This window comes from Nomascus leucogenys, chromosome 23, assembly GCF_006542625.1.
Source record: "Nomascus leucogenys isolate Asia chromosome 23, Asia_NLE_v1, whole genome shotgun sequence".
NCBI lineage: Eukaryota > Metazoa > Chordata > Mammalia > Primates > Hylobatidae > Nomascus > Nomascus leucogenys.
This window is the reverse complement of record NC_044403.1, coordinates 34,272,657-34,296,735: the sequence shown is the minus strand read 5'-3', so window position 1 is coordinate 34,296,735 and position 24,079 is coordinate 34,272,657. Positions and strand designations below refer to the sequence as shown.

The window sequence follows — 24,079 nt, the reverse complement described above, 5'->3', positions numbered from 1 at the left end:
TTCCTCCACTTGTTTTTGAAGGTTCTCCCTGTCCCCCTTTTCAAGGCTAGTGCCCTGACTGCATCCCCCGTCCTGGCCTTCATCATTGGTTGTATGCGGTCTTATTCAGACAGCTGTAAAACCTGGATCAGAGCTATTACGTGGATTGTGCTGAGTGCCTACTTTGACGTCTGTGAATGTTAGCACATGTGAACCTCACTACCGTTTCTACTTCCTCGTAGCCCCCTGTCCCCTCAGGCCCACCTCCAGATGGGCCAGATGCTCCTGCAAAGGCCACACAGACCCTAGCAGGGATTTTCTAGAGCCTGGGAGGCACATTTTGATGAGTTACCTTGGTGTCATTTCTGCCCTGAGGCCACTGGCTCTTCATCCAGAATGTCCAAGCCCCGTCCACTCTATCTGCCCTCGCTCCAGCCAGTCCAGCACAGGGAGTGTCCTCCACGGCGTCCATGCCCAGCCTGCAGGCCCCCAGGAGGCCAGCCACACACAGCCACCAGGCAGAACACATGGATTCTTGCTGTGTTCTGCTACCATTGGAGACCAAGCAGCCCAGACGCCACAGGCAACCCATGTGTGGAGTGAATGAAGGAGGGACTAGCAAGGGCTTGTTCTTTGTCACCTGCTCCAATTGCCACACTTCCATTAACAACGAAAGTTCTTGGTTCTCCCAGAAATCTTTGAGCAAGACTTAACTGCAACCTATGTGCATACGATTCTGAGATACGGCTCTAGGAATCCTGCATTTTGGATGGCTTGCTTCCCTTGTTTAATCCACTATCTCTACATTAAGGGTAGAAAGATTGGTGATTGAACCTTCAAAAACCTGAAATCAAAAACAAGAGTTTCCTTCATATTTTATTTGTTCAGAATTTTTCCTAGTAAATTACTACCAAAGGTACTTCTCCACAACAGACTCGCTCAGTCAGTGCTGGCGAGGTCACACCTCTAAGGTGGACCAGCAACCGATGGAGAGAATAAAGCCCGTGCTTTTGGCCCACGCAGCAGTGAGGGAAAGGCCGGGGAGGAGGACCGAAACTCAGCCAGAGCAATAAATAGTAGACATTAGCTGATGGAAAATGACTTTGACGATGAACATGAATAGCACATCATTAGGGAAATAACTGCATGTAATAAAAATTACACTGCAACAACAGTACCTGATGGCATGATGGACTGAGAGTCTAAAGAGTGACGTTTCGTAAAACAGAAGCAGTGAATCCAAAACGGACAGAAAAATGTTCTGAAAACGAAAAAGGAGTGAAAAGTAAAACCATATGAAACCTAGAGGACCCAGAAAAGACACCAAAAAAAATTATGAAACACCTTGATGGACAAAGAAAAAGTTACTGTCACATGACAACTTAAAACATTTTCCACAGATAACGAATGGGTAAAACAACAAAATTAAAGAATGAGGAAAAAAAAATACAGACACACAAGTATACCTCAACTTCTCCAGGGTTGCAGAAAACTGCACAGAGGAAGCCCAGTCACTGTAGAGAGAGAGAAAGAAATAGGAGCCCCGTCTCAGGGTCGAGGGTGGCCCTCTGCATCAGCTGCAGGTACGTGAGGTTCTCGTGCGTGTTGGGGTCGAAGAAGCCCTTGGTGTCATCGCTGGGGTCCGCCAGGACGCGGTTCATCTCCTCGTCGAAGTAGCCGCGCCGGTAGGCCACGTCCACGGGCACGCGGTGGCTGTGCACGGGGTCGATGACGCCGCCCGTGGCGATCTGGGCCTCCAGCAGGCGGATGCCGTGCTCCCGGACGATGAGGTCCTTCTGCATGGCCTGGAAGAGGGAGATCTGCTGCCCGGTGTAGGGGTCGGTGTAGCCGGTGACGGCGCGCTCGGCCGACAGCAGCTTCTCCTGGATCTCGCCGCCCACCACGCCCGCGGCCACGGCCTCCTCCACGGACAGCCTCAGGTTGCGCACGGGGTCGATGACGAAGCCGGTGGCCGCCTGCGCCTCCAGCAGCACCAGGGCCGTGCCGGGCCGCAGCACGCCCTTCCACATGGCCTGGTAGATGCTCATCTTCTCCTGGCGGCCGGGCTCGTCCTTGGCGGGCACCAGGACGCCCGCGATGCAGCTGGTGCCCTCCAGGTAGCGCTTGACTGAGTCCATCTCCGTCACCTCCTGCAGCGTCTTAGTGCCCTGGGCCAGGTCCCGCAGGGTCTCGGGGCCCAGGATGCCGGACGTGTGCAGCTCGGAGGCGGACACCTGGCGCCTCAGGCCGCGGAAGGACACCTTGCTGAGCCGCTCCTCGGTCTCCTCGATGACCCGGCTGAGGACGGCGACGAGGTCGGGCAGGCCCAGGGCGCCGGCCGCGTGCTGGGCCAGGAGCTCGTCTCGGCGGGCCTCGCTCAGGTAGGAGGAGAAGAGAACGTCCCACATGGAGACCGGCCGCCCCTGGAACTGCCCGCGCTGCACCTCCATGGTGGCACCACGCAGGGTCTGCTCCTGGCGGCGGGCGGCGGCAGCGGCCTCCTCGGCCTCGCCCTCGCCCTCGCCCTCGCCCGGGGAGCGCCCCGAGTCGCCGTCCCCTCGCCCGGCTGGCCCTGGCTCCCGCGGGGTGCGCGAGGCGTCCTGGAGCTGCGGCCGGGCCCCGGGGGCCTCCTCGGCCTCCTGGATGATGGCGGTCAGCCGGCGGGTCAGTGCGGGCAAGGCCAGAGTCCCCGAGCCAAACTCGGCCAGCAGCTCCTCCCGGGCGGCCCCGCTCACGTAGCCGGACGCCAGCACGTCCCACACGGGCACCGCGAGCCCCCGGAGGCGGCCCACCTTGACCTCCATGGTGGCCGCACGCAGGGCCTCCCGGGGGTCTGGGCGCGGGCTCCCGGCCTGGGCCTGGGCCTGGGCCAGCAGCGAGGTGAGGGTGGCGCCCAGCTCCTCCACGGTCAGCGTGCCCGCCCGGTATCTGCTCAGCAGGTCCTGGCGCCGGTCCTCGGACACCTCGCGGTAGAAGAGGAGCTCCCAGACGGAGACGCTTTGGCCCTGGAGGGCGCCCGAGCCTGGTGTCACGCGGGCGTCGCGCAGGGCACAGCGCAGCTCCTCGTTCAGCTGGTGCACGGCGGAGCCCCGGCCTGCCAGCTGCAGCATGTAGAGCCCGGTGTCCGGGTCGCGCACGCAGCGGCGCAGCAGCTGCACGTACGTGAGGTTCTCGTGCGTGTTGGGGTCGAAGAAGCCCTTGGTGTCATCGCTGGGGTCCGCCAGGACGCGGTTCATCTCCTCGTCGAAGTAGCCGCGCCGGTAGGCCACGTCCACGGGCACGCGGTGGCTGTGCACGGGGTCAATGACGCCGCCCGTGGCGATCTGGGCCTCCAGCAGGCGGATGCCGTGCTCCCGGACGATGAGGTCCTTCTGCATGGCCTGGAAGAGGGAGATCTGCTGCCCGGTGTAGGGGTCGGTGTAGCCGGTGACGGCGCGCTCGGCCGACAGCAGCTTCTCCTGGATCTCGCCGCCCACCACGCCCGCGGCCACGGCCTCCTCCACGGACAGCCTCAGGTTGCGCACGGGGTCGATGACGAAGCCGGTGGCCGCCTGCGCCTCCAGCAGCACCAGGGCCGTGCCGGGCCGCAGCACGCCCTTCCACATGGCCTGGTAGATGCTCATCTTCTCCTGGCGGCCGGGCTCGTCCTTGGCGGGCACCAGGACGCCCGCGATGCAGCTGGTGCCCTCCAGGTAGCGCTTGACTGAGTCCATCTCCGTCACCTCCTGCAGCGTCTTAGTGCCCTGGGCCAGGTCCCGCAGGGTCTCGGGGCCCAGGATGCCGGACGTGTGCAGCTCGGAGGCGGACACCTGGCGCCTCAGGCCGCGGAAGGACACCTTGCTGAGCCGCTCCTCGGTCTCCTCGATGACCCGGCTGAGGACGGCGACGAGGTCGGGCAGGCCCAGGGCGCCGGCCGCGTGCTGGGCCAGGAGCTCGTCTCGGCGGGCCTCGCTCAGGTAGGAGGAGAAGAGAACGTCCCACATGGAGACCGGCCGCCCCTGGAACTGCCCGCGCTGCACCTCCATGGTGGCACCACGCAGGGTCTGCTCCTGGCGGCGGGCGGCGGCAGCGGCCTCCTCGGCCTCGCCCTCGCCCTCGCCCTCGCCCGGGGAGCGCCCCGAGTCGCCGTCCCCTCGCCCGGCTGGCCCTGGCTCCCGCGGGGTGCGCGAGGCGTCCTGGAGCTGCGGCCGGGCCCCGGGGGCCTCCTCGGCCTCCTGGATGATGGCGGTCAGCCGGCGGGTCAGTGCGGGCAAGGCCAGAGTCCCTGAGCCAAACTCGGCCAGCAGCTCCTCCCGGGCGGCCCCGCTCACGTAGCCGGACGCCAGCACGTCCCACACGGGCACCGCGAGCCCCCGGAGGCGGCCCACCTTGACCTCCATGGTGGCCGCACGCAGGGCCTCCCGGGGGTCTGGGCGCGGGCTCCCGGCCTGGGCCTGGGCCTGGGCCAGCAGCGAGGTGAGGGTGGCGCCCAGCTCCTCCACGGTCAGTGTGCCCGCCCGGTATCTGCTCAGCAGGTCCTGGCGCCGGTCCTCGGACACCTCGCGGTAGAAGAGGAGCTCCCAGACGGAGACGCTTTGGCCCTGGAGGGCGCCCGAGCCTGGTGTCACGCGGGCGTCGCGCAGGGCACAGCGCAGCTCCTCGTTCAGCTGGTGCACGGCGGAGCCCTGGCCTGCCAGCTGCAGCATGTAGAGCCCGGTGTCCGGGTCGCGCACGCAGCGGCGCAGCAGCTGCACGTACGTGAGGTTCTCGTGCGTGTTGGGGTCGAAGAAGCCCTTGGTGTCGTCGCTGGGGTCCGCCAGGACGCGGTTCATCTCCTCGTCGAAGTAGCCGCGCCGGTAGGCCACGTCCACGGGCACGCGGTGGCTGTGCACGGGGTCGATGACGCCGCCCGTGGCGATCTGGGCCTCCAGCAGGCGGATGCCGTGCTCCCGGACGATGAGGTCCTTCTGCATGGCCTGGAAGAGGGAGATCTGCTGCCCGGTGTAGGGGTCGGTGTAGCCGGTGACGGCGCGCTCGGCCGACAGCAGCTTCTCCTGGATCTCGCCGCCCACCACGCCCGCGGCCACGGCCTCCTCCACGGACAGCCTCAGGTTGCGCACGGGGTCGATGACGAAGCCGGTGGCCGCCTGCGCCTCCAGCAGCACCAGGGCCGTGCCGGGCCGCAGCACGCCCTTCCACATGGCCTGGTAGATGCTCATCTTCTCCTGGCGGCCGGGCTCGTCCTTGGCGGGCACCAGGACGCCCGCGATGCAGCTGGTGCCCTCCAGGTAGCGCTTGACGCGGTCGTCCTCCCTGAGCTCTTGCATCGTGCTGCGTCCTGTTTCCAGGTCCTGGAGCATTTGCTCCGTGATTATGGCTGAGCTGAGGAGTTCAGAGGCCGTGATCTGTCGTCTAATTCCTTGGAACCACAAGTGTTTGTTGCTGTTTTCCTGCTTCTCAATCATCTCTAAGATGAGCTGCGCTACCTTCTGCAGTGCCCGTCTTGTGTCCGTTCTGTACATCCTCACCAGCTGGAGCTTCTTCTCCTCTGTCACGTATTCGGAATTCAGCAGTGCCCACAGTGTTGGCTTCTGGCCTCTGAACCTTCCCACTGTTATTTCCACTTGCTCTGCCTCCAGGGCCCTTCTCGTCTCGTCATCGATGTACTCGGAGTCCCGCGCATCCTTGTTCACTGGGAAGAGCAGCCAGCCAGTGTCCTCTTGCGGATGGCACCTCTCCTGTAGCTCTCGGTACGAGACCTTCTCTTGCGTGTTCGGGTCCACAAACCGTTTCCTCATGTGCTTCTGGTCAGAAATGAGCGCATAGATGTCCTTGTGCAGACAGCCACGTCTATAGGCTGTTTCCAGTGGGAGCCGGTGGTGGTGCCATGGGTCGATGACACCCCCCGTGGCCACCTGCACCTCCAGCAGCCTCAATGCCTCCGCCTTCTCGAGGAGCTGCTTCTGCATGGCCTGGAACAGCGGGATCGTGTCTCCCGTGGCCGGATCCCTGTAGCCCGTGGCAGCCCTTTCAGCCTTCAGGAGCCTCTCCCGCAGCTCCTCGCTCACCAGGCCCACATCTGCAGCCTCATCCACGGAGAGCCTCTGGCGGGTGCAGGGGTCCAGGAGGAACCCAGTGGCAGCCTGGGCCTCCAGCAGCCAAGTCGCAAATGCTGCAGGGATGAGCTCCTTCCTGCTGGCCTCATGGAGGCTCATGACCTCCATGGTAGAGGGCACCGTGACCCCCGCAATGCAGCCACTGCCTTCCAGGTAGGGCTTCACACACTCCAGCGTGCTGAGTGCCTGCCCCCCAGTCCTCCCCGCACGAAGTGTGTGCAGGGTCTTCTGATCGATGACCCCGGAGTTGAACAGCTCTGCAGCTGTCACCTCCCCTCTGATGGCCGCCACCTTGATGCCTTGGTTTTGTGTCTCTGTTTCTTCAATTGTCGTGGTGATGATTTCCAGCAATTTCTCCAGGCCCCCACTCTGGACTCCATACTCCTGGATGAGCTCCCGCTTCCTGTCCTCTGTGAAGTATGGAGAGGACAGCAGGTCCCAGAAAGAGACCACCCGGTCAGCAAACCTCCCCACGCGCATTTTTGCAGTTCTGGATTGCAACACGTGTCTCGTGGCCTCATTGATGTACACGTAGGTTTCTCCTTTCTTTACGATTTGTAGCAGGTACAGGCCCGTCTCGGGGTCCTCCACACAGCGCTCCAGCAGCTGCAGGTACGTGAGGTTCTCATGTGTGTTGGGGTCGAAGAAGCCCTTGGTGTCGTCGCTGGGGTCCGCCAGGACGCGGTTCATCTCCTCGTCGAAGTAGCCGCACCGGTAGGCCACGTCCACAGGCACGCGGTGGCTGTGCACGGGGTCGATGATGCCGCCCGTGGCGATCTGGGCCTCCAGCAGGCGGATGCCGTGCTCCCGGACGATGAGGCCCTTCTGCATGGCCTGGAAGAGGGAGATCTGCTGCCCGGTGTAGGGGTCGGTGTAGCCGGTGACGGCGCGCTCGGCCGACAGCAGCTTCACGTAGGTTTCTTTGCTGAACATTCCTGCTTTGAATGCCTCCTCCACGGTCAGCTTCCGGTTCTCCACGGGGTCGATGACGAAGCCGGTAGCCGCCTGTGCCTCCAGCAGCACCAGGGCTGTGCCAGGCCGCAGGATGTGCCTCCTCAGGGCTTCTGGGATGCTCATCCTCTCCTGGGTGCCCTGGATAAGGACCCCGGCAATGAAATTGCCTCCTTCCAGGGACCGCCTCACGCTGTCCATCTCCGCCACCTCCTTCACAGTTGTTGTCCCCTGGCTCAGCTCGTCCAGCGTCTTCCTGCTGATCAGCTGCGCCCTAAACAGGTCCCTGGCTGACACCTGCTTCCGGAGCCCTCTGAAGGTGGCCTGCAGGGGCTGACTCTCTGCAGCCTCGACCAGGGCGGCGACTGCGTTGACCACCTGCCGCAGGGCCGCAGCCCTCCCAGACCGACAGAGTGCCACCAGCTCCCTCCGCTTGTCAGCGCCAACGTACTCGGAGAGCAGCAGGTCCCAGAGCGACACGCTACACCCCTTAAACCTCCCTGTGCTGACGGGCACCTTCATGGCCCTCAGAGCCACTGCGGTGTGGTCGTCCACCTCAAGCGCTGTGTCTGAGGGCAGCGGCAGCAGCAACAAGCCAGTCTCGGCGTCGCACACGCAGCGTTCCCTGAGCTGCTGGTAGGTCACCTGGTCCCGCGCACGGGGGTCAAAGAAGAACTTGTTGTCTTTGTCAACTGCAGTCAGCACCTGGCTCGTCTGCGCGTCCAGAAGGCCCCATCTGCAGGCTGCCGTCTGGGGCAGGTGCACCCCGTGGACAGGGTCCACCACACCCCCCGTGGCCAGCTGCACCTGCAGGAGGGGCAAGCCCTCGTTCTGTGGCACGAGCCCCTTCTCCATGGCCTGCCACAGAGAGAGGGAGCCCCCGGAGTAGGGATCTGGGTACCCGGCCACCGCCCTCTTGGCCTGCCCGAGCTGCTCACTCAGCTCCCTGCCCACCAGGCCGACCTTAACCGCATCCTCCACCGACAGTCTCTGGTTGTTCAGGGGGTCAACAAGGAAGCCAGATGCCACCTGGGCTTCCAGCAGCCTCTGGCCCAGGCCTGTGGGCAGGAGGCCATCCCTCATGGCCTGGGCGATGCTGGCCTTGGCCCCAGAGGGCTGTAGCAGCACACCAGCCACGCAGCCTGTGCCCCACAGGCAGGCCTTCACTGCCGGCTGCTCAGCGACCTGGGCGGGCGACTGCATGCCCTGAGCCAGGGCCTCAAGGGTCTCCTGGGTGATGATGCCAGCATCCAGCAGCCAGACAGCGGGTACCTCACCCCGTGGGCCGGGCACCATGACGTGGGCCTGGGCCAGGAGCTTGGTCTCCTGTACCCACCTCTGCACAGAGGCTAGCAGCTGTGGCACAGTGGTCCTCCCCTCCTGCACGTCCTCCAGCAGGCCCCTCCGTTGCTCCTCGGTGAAGTGGCAGGAGCTGAGCAGGTCCCAGAGGGATGTGCCGTCCTCGGCCCCCGGCACGGCCTGCAGGCTCTTCTGGACCTGCTCCTCGGTGGGGAGGGCAGGAGCACTTTCTGGCAGGGGCAGGAGGTGAAGGCCAGAAGCCTCATCCCTGGGGCACTGCTCCAGGAGCTGGGCATAGCTGGTGCGCCCCTGGCCGTCTGGTGTGGGGAAGGTCTCGGAGGAGCTGGACAAGGCTGTCTCCATCTCCTGGTCGACACAGCCACGCTGAATGGCCACTGGCATGGGGAGGTGGTGGTGGCTGGTGGGGTCAATGACCCCTCCTGTGGCCACTTGAGCCTCCAGGAGGCGGGTAGCTTGCTCCCAAGGGATGAGACCTTTCTTCATGGCCTGGAACAGAGACACCTGCTTCCCAGAGAAGGGGTCTCTGAAGCCAGTGATGGCACCCTCAGCCCGCTTCAGCCTGCCATACAGCTCCGGCCCCACCACACCCCTGCGCACGGCCTCATCCACCGAGAGGCTCTCCAGGCTGTGAGGGTCCATGATGGTTCCGGTGGCTGCCTGGGCCTCCAGCAGGGCCAGGGTCACCCTGGGCCCCAGCAGCTTCTGCCTCATGGCCTGGTAGAGGCTGAGCCGCTGGCCAGAGGGCAGCAGCCGCACACCGCCCACAGCTCCCAGGCCGCACAGGTACCTGCGGACGCCGTCCATGAGTAGGAGGGCCTCTGGGCTGACTGTCCCGGCCAGCACTTGGTCCAACAGCTGCTGGTCAATGATACCGGCCTCCAGGAGCTGGTGGACGGTGACCCGGCTCCGCAGTGCGGGCAGCATGATGTCTGCCTGTCTCTCTGTCTCCGCCTCCAGCAGCTTTGCCACCTGCCCCAGCGTGACCTCGCGCCGCTGGTAGCGACGCAGCAGCTGCCTCCTGCGGCCCTCGCTGAAGTACTCAGAGTTGATCAGCTCCCATGCAGAGACCCTCCGCCCCTGAAACCGTCCATACTTCACGGAGAGCAGCAAGTTCTGGAAGGCCCGCCGGGTGGCACTGTCCACCAGCGGGGACTGCGTGCTGCTGAGTGGCAGGAGGTACAGGCCCGTCTCAGGGTCACGCACGCAGCGCTCCAGAAGCTGCAGGTACGTGAGGTTCTCGTGCGTGTTGGGGTCAAAGAAGCCCTTGGTATCGTCAGAAGGATCCAACAGGATCAAGTTCAGCATCTGATCGAAGTAGCCGCGCCGGTAGGCCACGTCCACGGGAACGCGGTGGCTGTGCACGGGGTCGATGATGCCGCCCGTGGCGATCTGGGCCTCCAGCAGGCGGATGCCGTGCTCCCGGACGATGAGGCCCTTCTGCATGGCCTGGAAGAGGGAGATCTGCTGCCCGGTGTAGGGGTCAGTGTAGCCGGTGACGGCGCGCTCAGCCGACAGCAGCTTCGCGAACACATCAGGCCCAATGACAGCAGCCCTCAGTGCCTCCTCAACAGAGTGCCCCTTGTTTGCTTTTGGGTCGATGATGAAGCCGGTGGCAGCTTGTGCCTCCAGAAGGATGAGGGCAGTGCCGGGCCGGAGGAGCCCCTTGCATCGGGCGTCATAGATGCTCAGGCGTTCCTGGGAGCCGGGGAGCAGCAGGCCAGCAATGCAGCCCGTACCCTGCAGGTACCTCTGCACCGAGGCCAGGCTGCCCACATCCTGGGCTGTGGCCTGTCCGTGCTCCAGCCGCTCATACAGGTCCTGGTCGATGATCTCGGCTTTCAGCAGCTCTCCTGGTGTCACAGTGTTCCTCAGCCCAGAAAAGGTGACCCTGGCGGTGGCTGCAGCCTGCTCAAGGGTGGCGCTCACCTCAGCGGCCAGCTTCTCCATGGAGAGGGTCCCTTCCTGGTACTGCTGGGCTAGCATTGCCCTCTGCTCTGAGGAGATGGCCTCAGAGAAGAGCAGCTCCCAGAGGGACACGGGCCGGCCCCGGAACTTCCCCACGGAGACGGTGGCTGTGGCTGCACTCAGGGCCTGCCGAGTGCTGTAGTTGATGAATGGGGGTCCCTGGGGCTCCCCTCCTCGGGGTCCCCCTGAGAGTAGCAGGAAGGCGAGCCCGGTCTCTGGGTCGGTGACACAGAGGGCCAGCAGCTGTTCATAGCGCAGGCCGCCGTGCTTGCCGTCTGAGAAGCCGCCAGCCTGCGAGAGCTGCTGCTGAGTGTCTTCATCCAGGCAGCCGCAGCGCAGGGCGGCCTCCAGGGGCAGCCGGAGCCTGCGTGCCGGACAGACTAGCCCGCCTGTGGCCAGCTGGGCATCCAGGAGCCGCAGTGCCAGTGGCCTGTCCACTAGCCCCTTCTTCATGGCCTGGAAGAGGGGGATTTGGGAGCCACTGAAGGGGTCGTGGTGCCCCGTCACGGCCTGCTCGGCCACCAGGAGCTGCTCGTGGAGCTCTGGGCTGACCAGGCCCGCCCTGACTGCCTCGTCTACCCACAGCCGCTGGCCTGTGATGGGGTCCACTAGGGTGTGGGTGGCAGCCTGGGCCTCCAGGAGTGACAGTGCAGTGCCCATTGGGAGCAGGTGCTCGGTGGCAGCCTGGAAAAAGCTCTTCTTGTGGCCTTCGGGCAGCAGGACAACCCCGGCCACGCTGCCGGTACCCTCCAGGTAGCGCCGCACCTCGGCACGTGCACTCACGTCTACTGCGGCCAGCCTGCCCTCCCGCAGACCCTGCACGGCCTCCTCGTCCAGGATGCCCACCTCCAGCAGCTCGGCTGCACTCACCGCCCCACCCATGGAGCGGAAGGTGATCTTGAGGGGCAGCAGGGCGAGCCCCGAGCCGGGGGCCCGCACACACCTTTCCAGCAGCTGGTGGTACGTCAGCCGCTCCAGCGTGTTGGGGTCGAGGAAGCGCAGGACACCTGTGCCAGGCTGCAGCTCTGACAGCTTGTGCCATGTCTCCCGGTCTAGGAGGCCCTGGTGGCAGGCTGGCTCAGGGGCTACGAGCACTCCCTGGGCGGGGTCCACCAGGCCCCCAGTGGCCAGCTGGACCTCCAGCCAGCTCTGCCCCAGGGCCCTGTCCACAACCTCCTTCCCGATGGCCTGAAAGAGGGCCAGCTTCTCACCCCCGTAGGGGTCAGGGTAGCCCGTAGTGGCACGCTCAGCGGCCAGCAGCTTCTCCTTCAGCTCCAGCCCCACCAGGCCCTGCTGCAGGGCCTTGGACACAGGGAGCAGCTGGCCCTGGGCAGGGTCCACCAGGCCCCCAGTGGCTGCCTGGGCCTCTAGCAGAGCCAGCCCGAGCCCAGCAGGCAGGAGGCCCTCCTCCATGGCAGTGTAGACACTCTGGGCCTTGCCCGAGGCCTCCACATACACCCCAGCAATGCTCCTGGCCTGGGGCCTGGGGGGCGTGCTGGCTCCCAGCGTGGCTGCCATGGCTTTGGGGACACTGGCCTGCTCCATGCTGTTGGTGCCTGGGACGGGAAGAGGAGGCAAGGTGTGGCCGCTCATCGCACACAGCTGATTATGAAGAGCCTGCTGAGGTCCACCTCTGTCCTGCAGGGGACAAAAAGGCTCAATCAGGGACCCTGCATGGCCTGGTGGGCACGAGGGAAGATGTGTTCATGGGGCCAATCCCATGCTGTCCCGGGCTGGGCTCCACCCACAGACGTGCAGCCAGAGTGTCCCTGAGGAGTTGAGTCTGCCCGGGGAGCACTCCGCGGCGGGAGTGCCAAGGGAAGTGCAAGCTCAGAGGGACCATGTGAGCGCAGGGGCCCAGGCGGCGCCCGGAGGCCTCTCGGGACTCCAGGGCTGTCCCTCCCGAAGGCTGTCCTTCGACCTCCACCCCAGGCCAACGCCCTCCCACCACCCCAGGGCCCTGTGCCCTCGAGTCCTTCCTGGGCATCCTGGTCCCATCCTCAGCCCTGCCTGAGGGGCCCAGCCCTGCTCCAAGAGGGCTGTGGCTCCACCCACAGGGCCCGCCCCTCAGCCTGGGCACCAGCATCTCTTTTGTTCTCCAAAGGCTCTGCCCCATGCCCTGCCCCACCCCAGCTCCAGTGACCTCTTGAAAGCTCCCACCCCACCTGGACCTGTCACTCCAGAGAAGCCTCTGCCACCTCCTGCGGGCTCCTGAGGCCCCGCCCTCCCTCCACAGCCATCCACCAGGCTCCAGCGAGACCCCAGCCCTCTGAAGCCCCAGTCTCCTGCCTCAGCCTGGCCCTGCATCCTCCTTTGCCTGTCCTGAATCTCACATCCGCGAGCACCACAGCCTCTGGGCTATTGCCCCCGAGCCCACACCCTGCCCCAGGGGCCGCAGACTCGGCAGACCTGTGGCAGTCCTGCCAGGAGCCAGGTGCAGGCCAGGCAAGGCTGTTTCTCCCCCATGGGCCCTGGTCCTCTGGCTGCAGCCCCGGCATGCCCTGCGCCGACCCCTTCCACACACAGCTGTGCAACTGGCTCTGAGCAGGGTAGCAGGTGCCTCACCTCCATCCCCACCACTCCTGCACGTCAACCGCCTCCACCCAGGCCTGTCCCCTTCTGCATCAGGTTGAATTATGTCCCCTAAAAAGGTATGTCTAAGTCCTAATCTACAGTCCCTGTGAATGTGACCTTATTTGGAAATAGGATCTTTGCAGATGTCACCCGGTTAAGGTGAGATCATACCGGGCTAGGATTGGCTCTTATCCAACATAACTAGTGTCCTTATAAGACACACAGGGAGAGGGCGGCCGTGTGACGACAGAGGCAGAGATTGGATCTACAAGCCAAGGAATTTGCAGGACGCCTGGGGCCCCAGAAGCTGGAAGAGGCAGGAAGGATCCTCCCCGTCCAGCTCCGGAGGCAGCGCGGCCCTGCCCACTCCTCGCCCTCCGGCTTCTGGCCTCTAGAGCTGTGAGAGCAATTTCCTGGTCTTTAGGCCCCTGGTCAGTGTTCTGCACCCCTGTGCCCACCCACCCAGGAGCGGGGTCTGCTCCCCGTTTTCTCAGCACTATGGGCCCCAGTCCCTCTCTTGGTTCTCCTCCTCATTCCGGCTGGAACCTCCCTCTGCTCGCAGCCTGTTCGTGACAACCCTTCCCTACCTCTACACAGGGTCTCAGGAGAAGGGTCGGACCCCACGTTTGGCTCCCACCCCCACTCCACCGCTCTTGAGGCAGCCACCACCCCCGGCCGCCAAACTCAACAAATGCATTTTGGAGCTGGCCCCCACCCACCTCCACCACACGGGCTACGAGGGCTCCCCTCTCCGGTGACAGGTTTCTGCTCCATCTTCGTTCACCCATTAACTCTGAGACCTCCTCCCACCTACCCTCAGCTCCCCAAATCTGCAGCAGGAGCCCAGCCTGTCCTGGGTCCCAAAACTGTGTGGCCAGCTGCCTCCTGAAGGTCTTACAGGCACCCCATGCTGCTCGTGCTCTGGAACATGCAGAGCCTAACCCTGGAAGGCACTGGGTCCTCCCCATCCCCTCTCCCCACATCTGGTCTCACGAAGGGCATCCTCCAGGGGCAACTCTGAGGGCTATCGAGGCTTGTAGATGCCCCTCAGGGCCACCTGTTAAGACTGCAGCCCACCTACCCACCTTGGCAAAACCCTGGCCCCCTCCCTTCCCCTCCACAGATACTGGTCCTGGGCCTCCTCCAGGCATCCTGCCGCTGACGGGCTGCTCAGAGCCTCAGACACAGAGCTGGGACCAGGAGGGCTCACCATCACCTCACTGGCCGAGTGCAGAGAGCCAGGGTTCCAGGAAGCAGCATTGCAGCTCAGCTGTCCCGAGGGGCCGTGCTCAGGACACAGTGTCAGGTGGCTGAGAAGACGTGGAGGATGCAGAGGACCATGGAGTGGGGCTGCTGCTAAACGACCAGCATTGGAGGAAGCTCGCAAGAGGCTGCAGATGTCTGGCCAGCTGGCCGGTGCGCCACAGGGATGCCTGGGCGCTTGTCCTCATGGTGCAATTGGCCATGGGCCCGCTGGTCACATCACAGTCTGCCCCAGCCAAAAGCTGCTGGCCTGACGGGATGTAGGAATAACTTCCTGAAGGCACAGCCAGAGTGCTAGCTCCCCAGTGACGCCTTGCAGGCTAGGGCACCATTTCCCAGGAAGTCTGCTGTACCACTCCAAAACGTGGCTTCCCATGTGCGTGTGTCCCAGGAGGTGGGCCCCAGGGGTCCAGGAACCAAGGCCTGGCAGCCACAGTGGCCCACCCACCACCCCCCACTGACCCATGATGGAGCTTGGGCTCCTCGACCCCACAGCTATGGGGTGGGTGGGCTTAGATGTCCTGGTCCCCGGAGGAGGAACACTTCTGCCAGGGGACACAGCTAGTGCCACCAAGCCAAAGGCTATGCTGCTCCCAGGCCACTCCAGCCCATCATGTCCCAGGAGCAAGCAGCCAGGAGGAGGCTCCCATCTGGCAGGGGACAGGCCTGAGCACCAGGAGGCAGCGCCACAGGGGCAGGCAGGGTGCAGGGACCTGGTTCTCATGGTAAATAGAACGTCACCCCCAGCCCTAGAGGGGACCCTCAGGGAGGAGGACCTGGTCACACCTGACAGGCCCTGAGCCAGCAGGCACGCCCGGGTTGAGGACATCCAGTCTGGAGGACAGGGAGGCGGCCCCAGGGGCCAGGTCCACCCTGCAAAACTTCTTTCTGCACTTCCCCAGGAATAGGCCAGGCTCAAGGGCACAGCTTGACTGGGGTGGCTACAGGGCTGTCCAGATCTGCTTCTGGGGGGTACGTGAGGCGGCAGGACAGGCCAGCTTCTCCTTCTTCCACCCTGCTTCCTCCTCCCTTCCCTTCCTGAGGCCATCCTGAGACCACTCCCAGTTACCTCTGCCTCAGGCAGACTCTGCTTCTGGGAACCCAGCCTGGGCGCTTTTGTGCCCACCTCTACTGGCACCTGCCTCCCCTAGGGCTGGGCCCTCTCCAGCATGCCTCGTTCCAGGACCCCCCAGGATCTGCGAGCACAAGGGAGCCACTCACTATGGCATCCAGGCCAGACGAGAGGCTTCCGGGGGGTCAGGGGCCTGCCCTGTCCCCTGACATCCGGCCAGGGATGGCGGTGGGGAAATGAGAGGAGCACCTGATTTCCCAGCAAGGGGGAGGGGCAGTGCGGGCCAGGGCGGGGCAGGGACAGCGGGGGCAGGGACAGCACCTTGAGCGGGCCCCTGACCTGGGCACAGGCCGCCAGCCCAGACAGGCCGCGTGCTAAGCGGGCCTCATAAGCTCAGGCGAGTGGCTCAAGTTCCCCAAAGAGGAGATTCAGGGAGGAAGGCTGGAGACAGGGCGCTTGGGAGCAGGGAGTCAGGGTCAGGCGTGCCCTGCATGTGTGAGTGTGCCTGCCAGTGCATGCCCGCCCTGCACCATGCATGAGATTCGGCCTGTGGCTGGCTGCACCACTCCCTGTCTCTTCCTGACCTTGGGCCTGGTATGAGCCCCTCTGGGCCCTGCCCCTTCCCAGGCTTGGCAGGAGGAAGGCCTGGGAGTGGGTGTCTTGACTCCATGTGGGGCCTGGGGAGGGCAGCTGGACAGAGGGTCCAGAGCGAGGCGGGGCAGGGGGTGCAGCTTCGAGTGTGGGGGCATCTGGAGGAGGTGGCTGCCGCCCAGGTGAGCACGGGGTCAGGGTTAGGGTGATGGGGTGGGGAGGAGGCCAAGCAGATTTCCCGGGAGCCTGAGGCACAAAGGGCCTGTCCTGCGGATTCCCCACCTCAGGTGGCCCCCAGGCCCCAAGTGGTGGAGGGCCATTCCTGAGGAGGGTGGGTCTGCATCTCTTGGGCGAGGTCACTGTCTGTCACCAGACTTCCCGGCAGGCCCCCACCGCAGCCTGGGACAAAGGTCGGGGAGGCTGCAGCTGCCTGCCTGAGCCAGGTCAGGACAGACCCTGGTAGCTGCCTGGGCCCACACAGGAGGCAGCAGCCTTAGCTTCTGCCCGGCTGTGTGCCATAGTGGGAAGACCCCACCCACCTGCACCCTGCACCATGATCAGAGATCAGCGGCCCCGATAACAAGCTTGGCACAGTGCAGCGGGGGCGGAGGGCAGGGAAGCAGAGCCCTGGGCCCAAGTGATGGACAGGGCCCTTCCTGCCTCTGCCTCCCACGGGTCTCCAGGCGACCCTGTGACCGCTTACCCGACCCGGAGTGGCCACCCCGGGACCGCTCACCCAACAGCAGGCAGCTTCCCCGGGTCCGTGACGCCTCCCTCCCGGCAATGTTGCCAGGAGTCACCCCTCTCAATTTGTCGGCCTAGTTGCCTCCTGGCCTGGGCGTTCCCCACCCTGCAGAGCGTGCCCCGGGCGGTCCTTGCTGCCGGGGAAACCGATGGGCCTGCGAGACCCCCGCCCGTGGCCGCCTCTCCCATGAGGGATCGGGGCCGGCGCCTCCTCTTCACGGGCGCCCGGGACTCAGGGGCGCCACTTCGGACTCGGAACTCAAATTGCCCAGGGCGGGAAACCTGCCCGGCCAGAGCCCAAGCCCCCGCCGGCCGCCGCGCCCCCACCCTGGCCTCGGCATGCGGCTCCAGCGGGAATCCGGTTTCCCTCGGCGGCCGCCGCCCCGCCCGGCCCCGCGCCCGCATCCGCACCCGCCGCACCTGCCCGCACCTGCCCGCACCTGCCGTAACCACCGCACCTGCCCGCTCGCCGCTCTGTCCGCAGTGTCTCCGCGCGCCCGCTCCGCCCGCATTTCAAGCCCCACAGGCCCCGCCCCCGTTTAGGGCGGCGCCCAGGTGGGGGCCCCGACGCGGGGCGGGGCAGGCAGGTGCCGTAAACCCCGCGCGGCCCGGGCCTGGCGCTTGCACTCCCGGCAAGGGGCGGCGGCTGGGCAGCCGGGACCCTCCCCTCGTACCCAGCAGGTAGTCACCGCGAAGGAACGCAGGGCGGGCGCGGAGGCGTCCTGTGCCCTTCAGAACAGCTTTTTTTGGGGGAAAGGAGTTTGGAGTGAAACGCGGACCGGACAGAGCAGCGGTTTCTATCCCCACAAGCCACTAATGCGTTGCGGGCTGGTGTCCCTGTCTCCAGCCCCGACCCCACCTTGTCTGCTCAGCCTCCTGGGGACACTGCTTCACGTCGTGTGTCTGCTGGGTCCAGGGGTCTTCAAGGCTCTCCTTGGCAAGCCCCTCTGCCCTCATGATGTTGGAAAAGCTGGGATGTCCTGCCTGGGAGCAGTGCCAGGCTTCACCCCCTGGTCTGGCTCCTCCACCTGGGCTCAGAGAATGTTCCCTGTCACTCTGGGAGTACCTGGTCCCCTCTCTGAAGCCCATCCTGGCACCCACCTTCCAAGGCTGGGGCCTGCCAGAGATGCTGGGCATGGAGGCTCACAGCCTCGGGGGCTGGCCTGGGGGCAGCCTCAGCCTGGCACGGGAACCTTCCATGGATCTTCTGGAGAGCACTCCCCTTGGCTGCCCCGAGATCCCAGGTGGGCAGGGGCATGGAAGGACAGGGCCCAAGGCCCCTCCTCCTCTGTCCCCAAGACCCCTCCTCCTCTGTCCCCTAGTCCTGGAGGTCCTGAGGGCTCAGGTGTTCCCCACCCTCCACAAGTGCCTCCTTCTCCCAAGCCCCAGCCCTCACCTCTGCCCGAGTCATTCTTGACCAGAAAATCATCCAGAGCCAGCCAGCCACCTGCAACGCACACCATGAGGGTAATTGCAGGCGCCAGCGCAGGTGCAGGAGGGAGAGGTTAGGCCTTCAGGGGTTAGGGTGCTTGGGACCACTGCCCTGGCTCTGCTCTCACCCACCCACCAGGTCCACACTCACACCTGCTCACCCAGGCTGCCTGGACCCTGTCCACACCTGCCACACTGGCCACGCAGCATGGCTGCTGCCGACTGCTGGGCCCTGACCCCAGAGGAGCTCTGGTGGAACCCGCATTTCCCCAAGGCACTGCCAGGCCAACTGCATCCATCCCCAGCCCTGCTCACTGGATGCCTGGACACTGTCTGTGTGGTCTTGCTGGGAGGCATGGTGGTGCTGGCTATGGCCTGTGGCCTGTGGCCTGGAGCACACCCAAGGGCCACTTCTTCCTGCGGCTGAGCCATTGCAGGCAGCGCCCCTGCCAGGCCACAAAACCTGTGTGTATGCCAGCCCCTCGCTGCAAGAAGGGGGTGTGAGGCTGGCCTGGCCAAGCCTTCTTGTGTGCCCAGGGATGGGCCACATGCCTGTCTGTCCCTCACCCCTCCGGTATAGGCAGGTGGCACGGAGCTGGCCCTGCTGTGCTGCGCTCATTTCTGCCCATCACCCCTCCGGTATAGGCAGGTAGCATGGAGCTGGCCCTGCTCTGCTGCACCCACTGGCACCTGTCCCCTGGCTCCTCTCCCTCGGCTTTGTCTTCCTGTGACTCCAGATCCCCTGCCCTGTGGTGGCAACCGCCAGCCCAGTGACCTCTGGGGACACCTCCAGGGGCAGACTTGGGTGCCTGCCCTACTCCCCAGGTCCCTGGGCCACTCCTGGTCAGGGCTTCTGGGAGCTACCACCTCCCCAGGGGCTCTAGTCCAGTGCTTCAGCTCAGCAGTCCCCGGAGCCACAGGCCACTCCTCCAGCCCCCAGGCCTGGGCCTATACCACCCTACACAGCAAGGAAGGGCATCAGGGAGAGTGTCAGGAGGTGAGAGAAAGGGCTCCCATGTCCAGTACTGCCCACGGCTCTACCCACCTCCACCTGGCACTGGCACCTAGCTTCCCCCTGCAAGTCAAGGAGGTTCTCAGAGGACCTGGTCCAAGGAGGGAGGTCCCAGAGCCCCAAGACCAGTGCCCACGCTGCCCCTGGGCTGGTCCATGGAGTCACTGTGCTGGTTGGAGCCTCTGGCCAGGATCCCCATTGGTCCCTTGGAGCCCGGCATGGCCCAGCCCGAAGGGGAGTGCCCACCACTGCTCCATAAAGCATCTGGGAGCAGGGTGTCCCCTCCAGGGCACATGGCCCAGAGAGGAGACAGGGCAGATGCAGGCAGGATGGAGGGCCCAGCGGGAGCGGGTGGGACAGAGCTGAGCAGCAGGCTGGCCTCTCCACCAGGGGCCTGGACATAGCAGCCCGCAGCTCCAACCACAGGCCCAGGTACAGGGGGTAGGCAGCCTTGGGGGTGGGCCTGCCTCTCAGGCTGGGTGCTCTCACAGCAAATACATGGGCTGCTCTCCCAACAGCTCTCAGGGGACACCTGCCGTCAGAGGAGCCTGGTGACGCACCTGCCTCCTGGGGCAGGGAAGGGCTGAGGTGGGTGTTGGAGCCCTGCTGCCTCTGTCCTCCTCGGAACCGCCCCCCACATCCCAGATTCTCTTTCTCCACACCCTCCTCGCTGTGCCTTTCATTGATCCCCCATCCCCAGTCAGCCAGGGTGATGACACGGGCTGGCCCATCTTCTCCTGCCCAGGCCTTGGAAGCCGGCCGGCACGAGGAGCACAGCCTCTGCCTGCCAAGGCCCCCGTGCTGCTCAGTCAGGGCCAGGAGAGGAAGGGCCAGAGGATTCCTCCCAGCTGTGGCTTGAACTCCATCCCCCGAATTCCTACGTTGAAGTCCGGACTCCAAATCCTCTGGGAATGTGACCTTCTTTGCAAGCAGGGTCATTGCAGATGTGACCTTCTTTGCAAGCAGGGTCATTGCAGATGCCGTTAGTTGGGATGAGGTCATGCTGGAGTAGGCGGGCGTCATCCCATGTGCCTGGTATGCTTTCAAAAAGGGGCATTGGACACAGACGAAGACCCACAGAGAGGGAAGATGATGTGAAGATACAGGAAGAAGATGCCGAGGAGAAGCCTGGAGCTGGGTCTTACCTCATAGCCGCTGAGGGCAATAGCCCTGCCCACATTTCCATTTTAGACTTTGGCTTGGAGAGCTTAGGGTCGATACGTTTCTGTTGTTCGAGCCACCCCATTGGTGGCGGTTGGTTAGGGCAGCTCCAGGAAACTCAAACAGTCCCCAAGCCAGGGAAATAAGCCAGGGAGAGCAAGGGCAGAGGGGGCCGCAGGGTCCAGGCAGGAGGCAAACCCTGAGGCTGCCTCATGCAAGCCCAGCGTCTCCCATTTTATAGAAAAGAGAGGAGGAGGAGAAGGGGGAGGAGGAGGGGGAGGAAGGCTGAGCCAGGGCAGAACCCACTTTGGGCCTTGGGGTTGCATTAAACACAGGAAGGGAGGCCCCAACCTGTATCTCAGAGTGAAATTTTTTTCCTATCTTGCTCCAAATGTATATTCTTTCCAGTTGCCACATAAATGGAAGTCATATGTAGCAATACCATGCTCTTAACTGGGGATTCTACTTGATTGAAAAGGTAGAAGACACACCCAGGTACCCAGACCCGCTCTGCCCCACCCCAACACAGTTTAGAGGCTGGGTAGTGCTGCTCTGAGAGGTGCTGTCCTTGGGCTGGCTAGACCCACCTGTGGGGGCAGCCAGGGCCTGTACCTGCAGCTCTGACCCCATGGGACAGTAGTGGGGGCAGCCAGGGCCGCGTGTACCTCCAGCTCTGACCCCATGGGAGAGCAGCACAGCCATGCATGGGGGCTTACAGTTGTTAGAAGGATGGGAGCTGAGCCATGAAATTGGCACCAGAAATCACTGCTCAACCCCACCTGTCCCTGCCTTCCTTCTCCCCTGCCATACCCTCTTCTCCCTAAAGGGTGGGTGTCCTCTGGCTAGGCCCCTCCCAGAAGCCCCAGCCCAGAACCTCCAAGTTGTCCAGCCTGCCCGTGGTCACCTCTCCTCCCGAGGGACTCTGGGGTAACCCCCTCCCTCCCTCAATCCTCCAAGGCACCTGCAGGTCTGGGGCCCAGCGGCCTCTCCTCCAGCCCCACCAGGCTTGCTGGCCTGGCCCCCCGGGTGGCTTTCAGCCCCGTGTCCTGCTGCTGAGGCCCTGACCAGGGTTCCCCCAGGGATTCCTCCTCTGCCTAAAACACAGCTGGGGAGAGACAGTGCCACCTGAGCGCCAGCCTTGGGCCTGGCACCCTCCCCACCTGGCCCCAGTCCCCTCCAGAGCCTGACATGGGCAATCTCTAGGTGCCTGGTAGGAAGTGCCGTTTTGGGGCCACCACTGGGTGTGCCGCTGCCTGGCCAGGGGCTTCTGCCTCCCATGCCACACTGGCCACCTGGGCCCTCAGCTTGGGGAAAGCCAGCATCGTCCTGGGTGGCCTGGCCTGGGGACTGACAGCCCTGGGCGCTCCCAGCCATCCTTGCTCCTCAGGACTGTGAGCTGCAGCCACCCCAGAGGGCACAGGCCGGGTGGAGACCCTTCCTCTGGGGTGGGCCAGGTGGACGCACACACCTGCTCCTGGTTCTTGAGTCCTTGATGTTCAGAGGCTGCTTCCGCCAGTGTGAGCTGGGCCTCCAGGCCTGCTGGGGAGGAGGGCTCAGCAGACTCCATCTTTGGGGCACAAAGCAGCTCCCGCTGGGCACAGGCAGCACCATCCTTGGTCAGCCTCACGCAGTCCCGGAGCCGCTGCAGTGGCTGCTCCACCAGCTGAGCTTCATCCCCTGCCACGCCACGGGGAAGGGGCCAGGGGCCAGGGGCGGGGACACGGGCATTGGGAGGGGGCCTTGGACTGGGGGCCTGGGACGTGTCCCCCTGGGGCAACGTCACAGACATCAGTGCCAGGATGGTGCCCCAAGGCATGGCGGATGAGGGGCTGGGGAGGGGCTTTTCTGGGAGCACTCAGGACTCCTTGAGGGGCCAGCCAGCCAGGCTGAGGGACAAGGCTGAGGGGCCCCTTACCCATGAGCAGCTCCACCAGCCTCTGGCCTGTCTCCAAGACCTTCAAGTCCTTGATCTGTGCGGCAGCCTCGTCACACACATGCTGCATACACATGGGCTGGGAGCACACGTGTGCTGGGGACATTGCCGTGGAGCCCTGTGCCGGCCTGCCGCAGCTCCCTGGGCCTGGGTCCTACCTGCAGGCACTGCACGGCCCCTCCTGGCCCTCAGGCTCCAGCCGCCCTGCCACAGCGCAGCCAGGAGAGTGTCGTGGGCAACTTCGAAGCTGTGGGCTGCCAGGAAAAGCTGCTCCAGGACCCCCAAACTGGGGACCAAGACCGGGCAGCCAGCAGTGCCCTCCCCGCTCATGCCCCCCACAGCCTCACCTGGCCTCTGCCCGCTGCACCAGGCAGCCCCGCTGTGCGCACAGCTCTGAGGGGCTCCCGGCTTCCTGCAGCCTCTGCTCCACCCGTGGCACCCTCGCCCCCAGCAGGCACAGGATCAGCTGCTGGGACATGGGGGCAGGCTGAACGCAGGGGGCTGGTGGCCTCTGTCCTGCCCTCCCACCAGTGCCCTTCACAGGAGTCAGCAGCCATGGGGACAAGAGCCACATCTTCCACCAGAGTCTGCCATCTGTCCACCCCCCAGGGAGGGTCGGCTGTGACCTGACACCCAGCAGCATCATTAGGTATCAGTGGCTTGAGCTGAGATTCAGAGGAGATTCAGAGGTGTCCCAAAGGTGTCACTACCGAGCCCTGCCCCCCGCTCCCTGCACCTCCTGTTCCTGCAGCTGCCACAGCATGAGGGACCAGAGACGCTGAAAGGCCTGAGCTCCTCCATACCATCCAGCCAGCTGCGAAGGGCATCCAGGGACCCTGGGGATGCCTGCAGGAGTAATGACAGCCCCAGGGGCTGCCCTCCCCGCCAACCCTGGCTGCTCCTGCCTCACCAGAGCCATCTGCCCCCCTCACTCGCCAGGCTCCAGCTCCACAGCCTCTGTCACCGCCGTCTCCATCACCAGTGTCTGTCACCTCAATGGCACGGGGGCTCCACCAGGCCCAGGAGCTCCCCGAACACTGCTGGCGGCAGGGACCCCCCGGACTTGGGGCCTAGCCCCCGTGTGGCTCCTCCTCAGCCCCCGGCAGCCCGACCATGAGGCTAGGTTTCCCCGTGGTGAGCGCTGTGGGGCAAGGAGACCTGAAACAGATCTAGAAGGCCACCTGGCCCGCCAGCCCCCTCAGCCCCGTGCTCAAGGCTGGGGCTAAGGTCACATCCTCAGACGTACTGTCTGTGGCCACTGCTGCAGCAGGCCTGGGGGCCAGAGGGAACCCAGAGCCCAGGGGTCAGCTCCACCTTTACTGACGTCCCTGCCCCCAGCCTTCCCTCCCAGCCACGGCTTGGCCTGTCCCTTCCAGCTGTCAGTGCGGCCAGTGCAGCCAGTCGAGCCACAGCCTCAGTGCTTTCCTCTTGACCCTGCCTCCTGCTGCCACTTGTTTCCCCAACCATGCAAGTAGGAGAGACTGGTTAGGGGCTTCTCACCCTCCCCCTAGTTTCCTGCACCGCGGGGGAGGTGAATAGGCCAGGTTTGGAGGAACTCACTGCTCCCAAGGCCCGTCCGGCCCACTGGACTGAGCCCCCACGCTGGGCAGGCAGCCAGAGGGAGGGATTGCTGGCGGTGGATGCCAGGCCTGCCCCAGGAGGATCCGGGGGGGCAAGATAGGGGCCAGGGACTGAGGAGCTACAGGTGGGCTCTCCCGCCTCCTCCTCTGCAGCCATGCAGACCCCAGGGATCCCTGTCTCCTCACCTACACCCTCGATGGCCTCTCCATTCCCCAGCTGCCCCACCCCTGGGGCTCCGACAGCCCCCACCCAAGACTTCCCACCACCCCAGACTGGCTGGTCTCGCTGCCAGGAACCTCCACCCTGTGGCCACGCCTTTCCCACCCAGGCCTGGAATGAACCTGCCCCTCCCCCACCTGGAGCCCCCCTCTCCCAGGCCTGACAATGGGGGGAGGTGACTCCCCAGC

The 24,079-nt window shown here is 64.5% G+C and overlaps 1 protein-coding gene across 1 annotated transcript; it reads right to left on the bottom strand.

Annotated features, from left to right (window-relative positions):
* Window positions 1–837: 837 nt before the first annotated feature.
* Window positions 838–23,067, bottom strand: EPPK1 (epiplakin 1). Its single transcript, XM_030804612.1, has 9 exons — window positions 23,024–23,067; window positions 22,895–22,937; window positions 22,439–22,560; window positions 22,260–22,377; window positions 22,074–22,155; window positions 21,627–21,835; window positions 19,012–19,060; window positions 17,951–18,001; window positions 838–11,866 (listed from the first exon to the last, which is right to left on the bottom strand). Exons 1-9 carry the CDS (start codon window positions 23,065–23,067, stop codon window positions 1,491–1,493), a joined length of 11,094 nt encoding a protein of 3,697 aa, XP_030660472.1. The 3' UTR covers window positions 838–1,490.
* Between the last annotated feature and the right edge of the window lie 1,012 nt (window positions 23,068–24,079).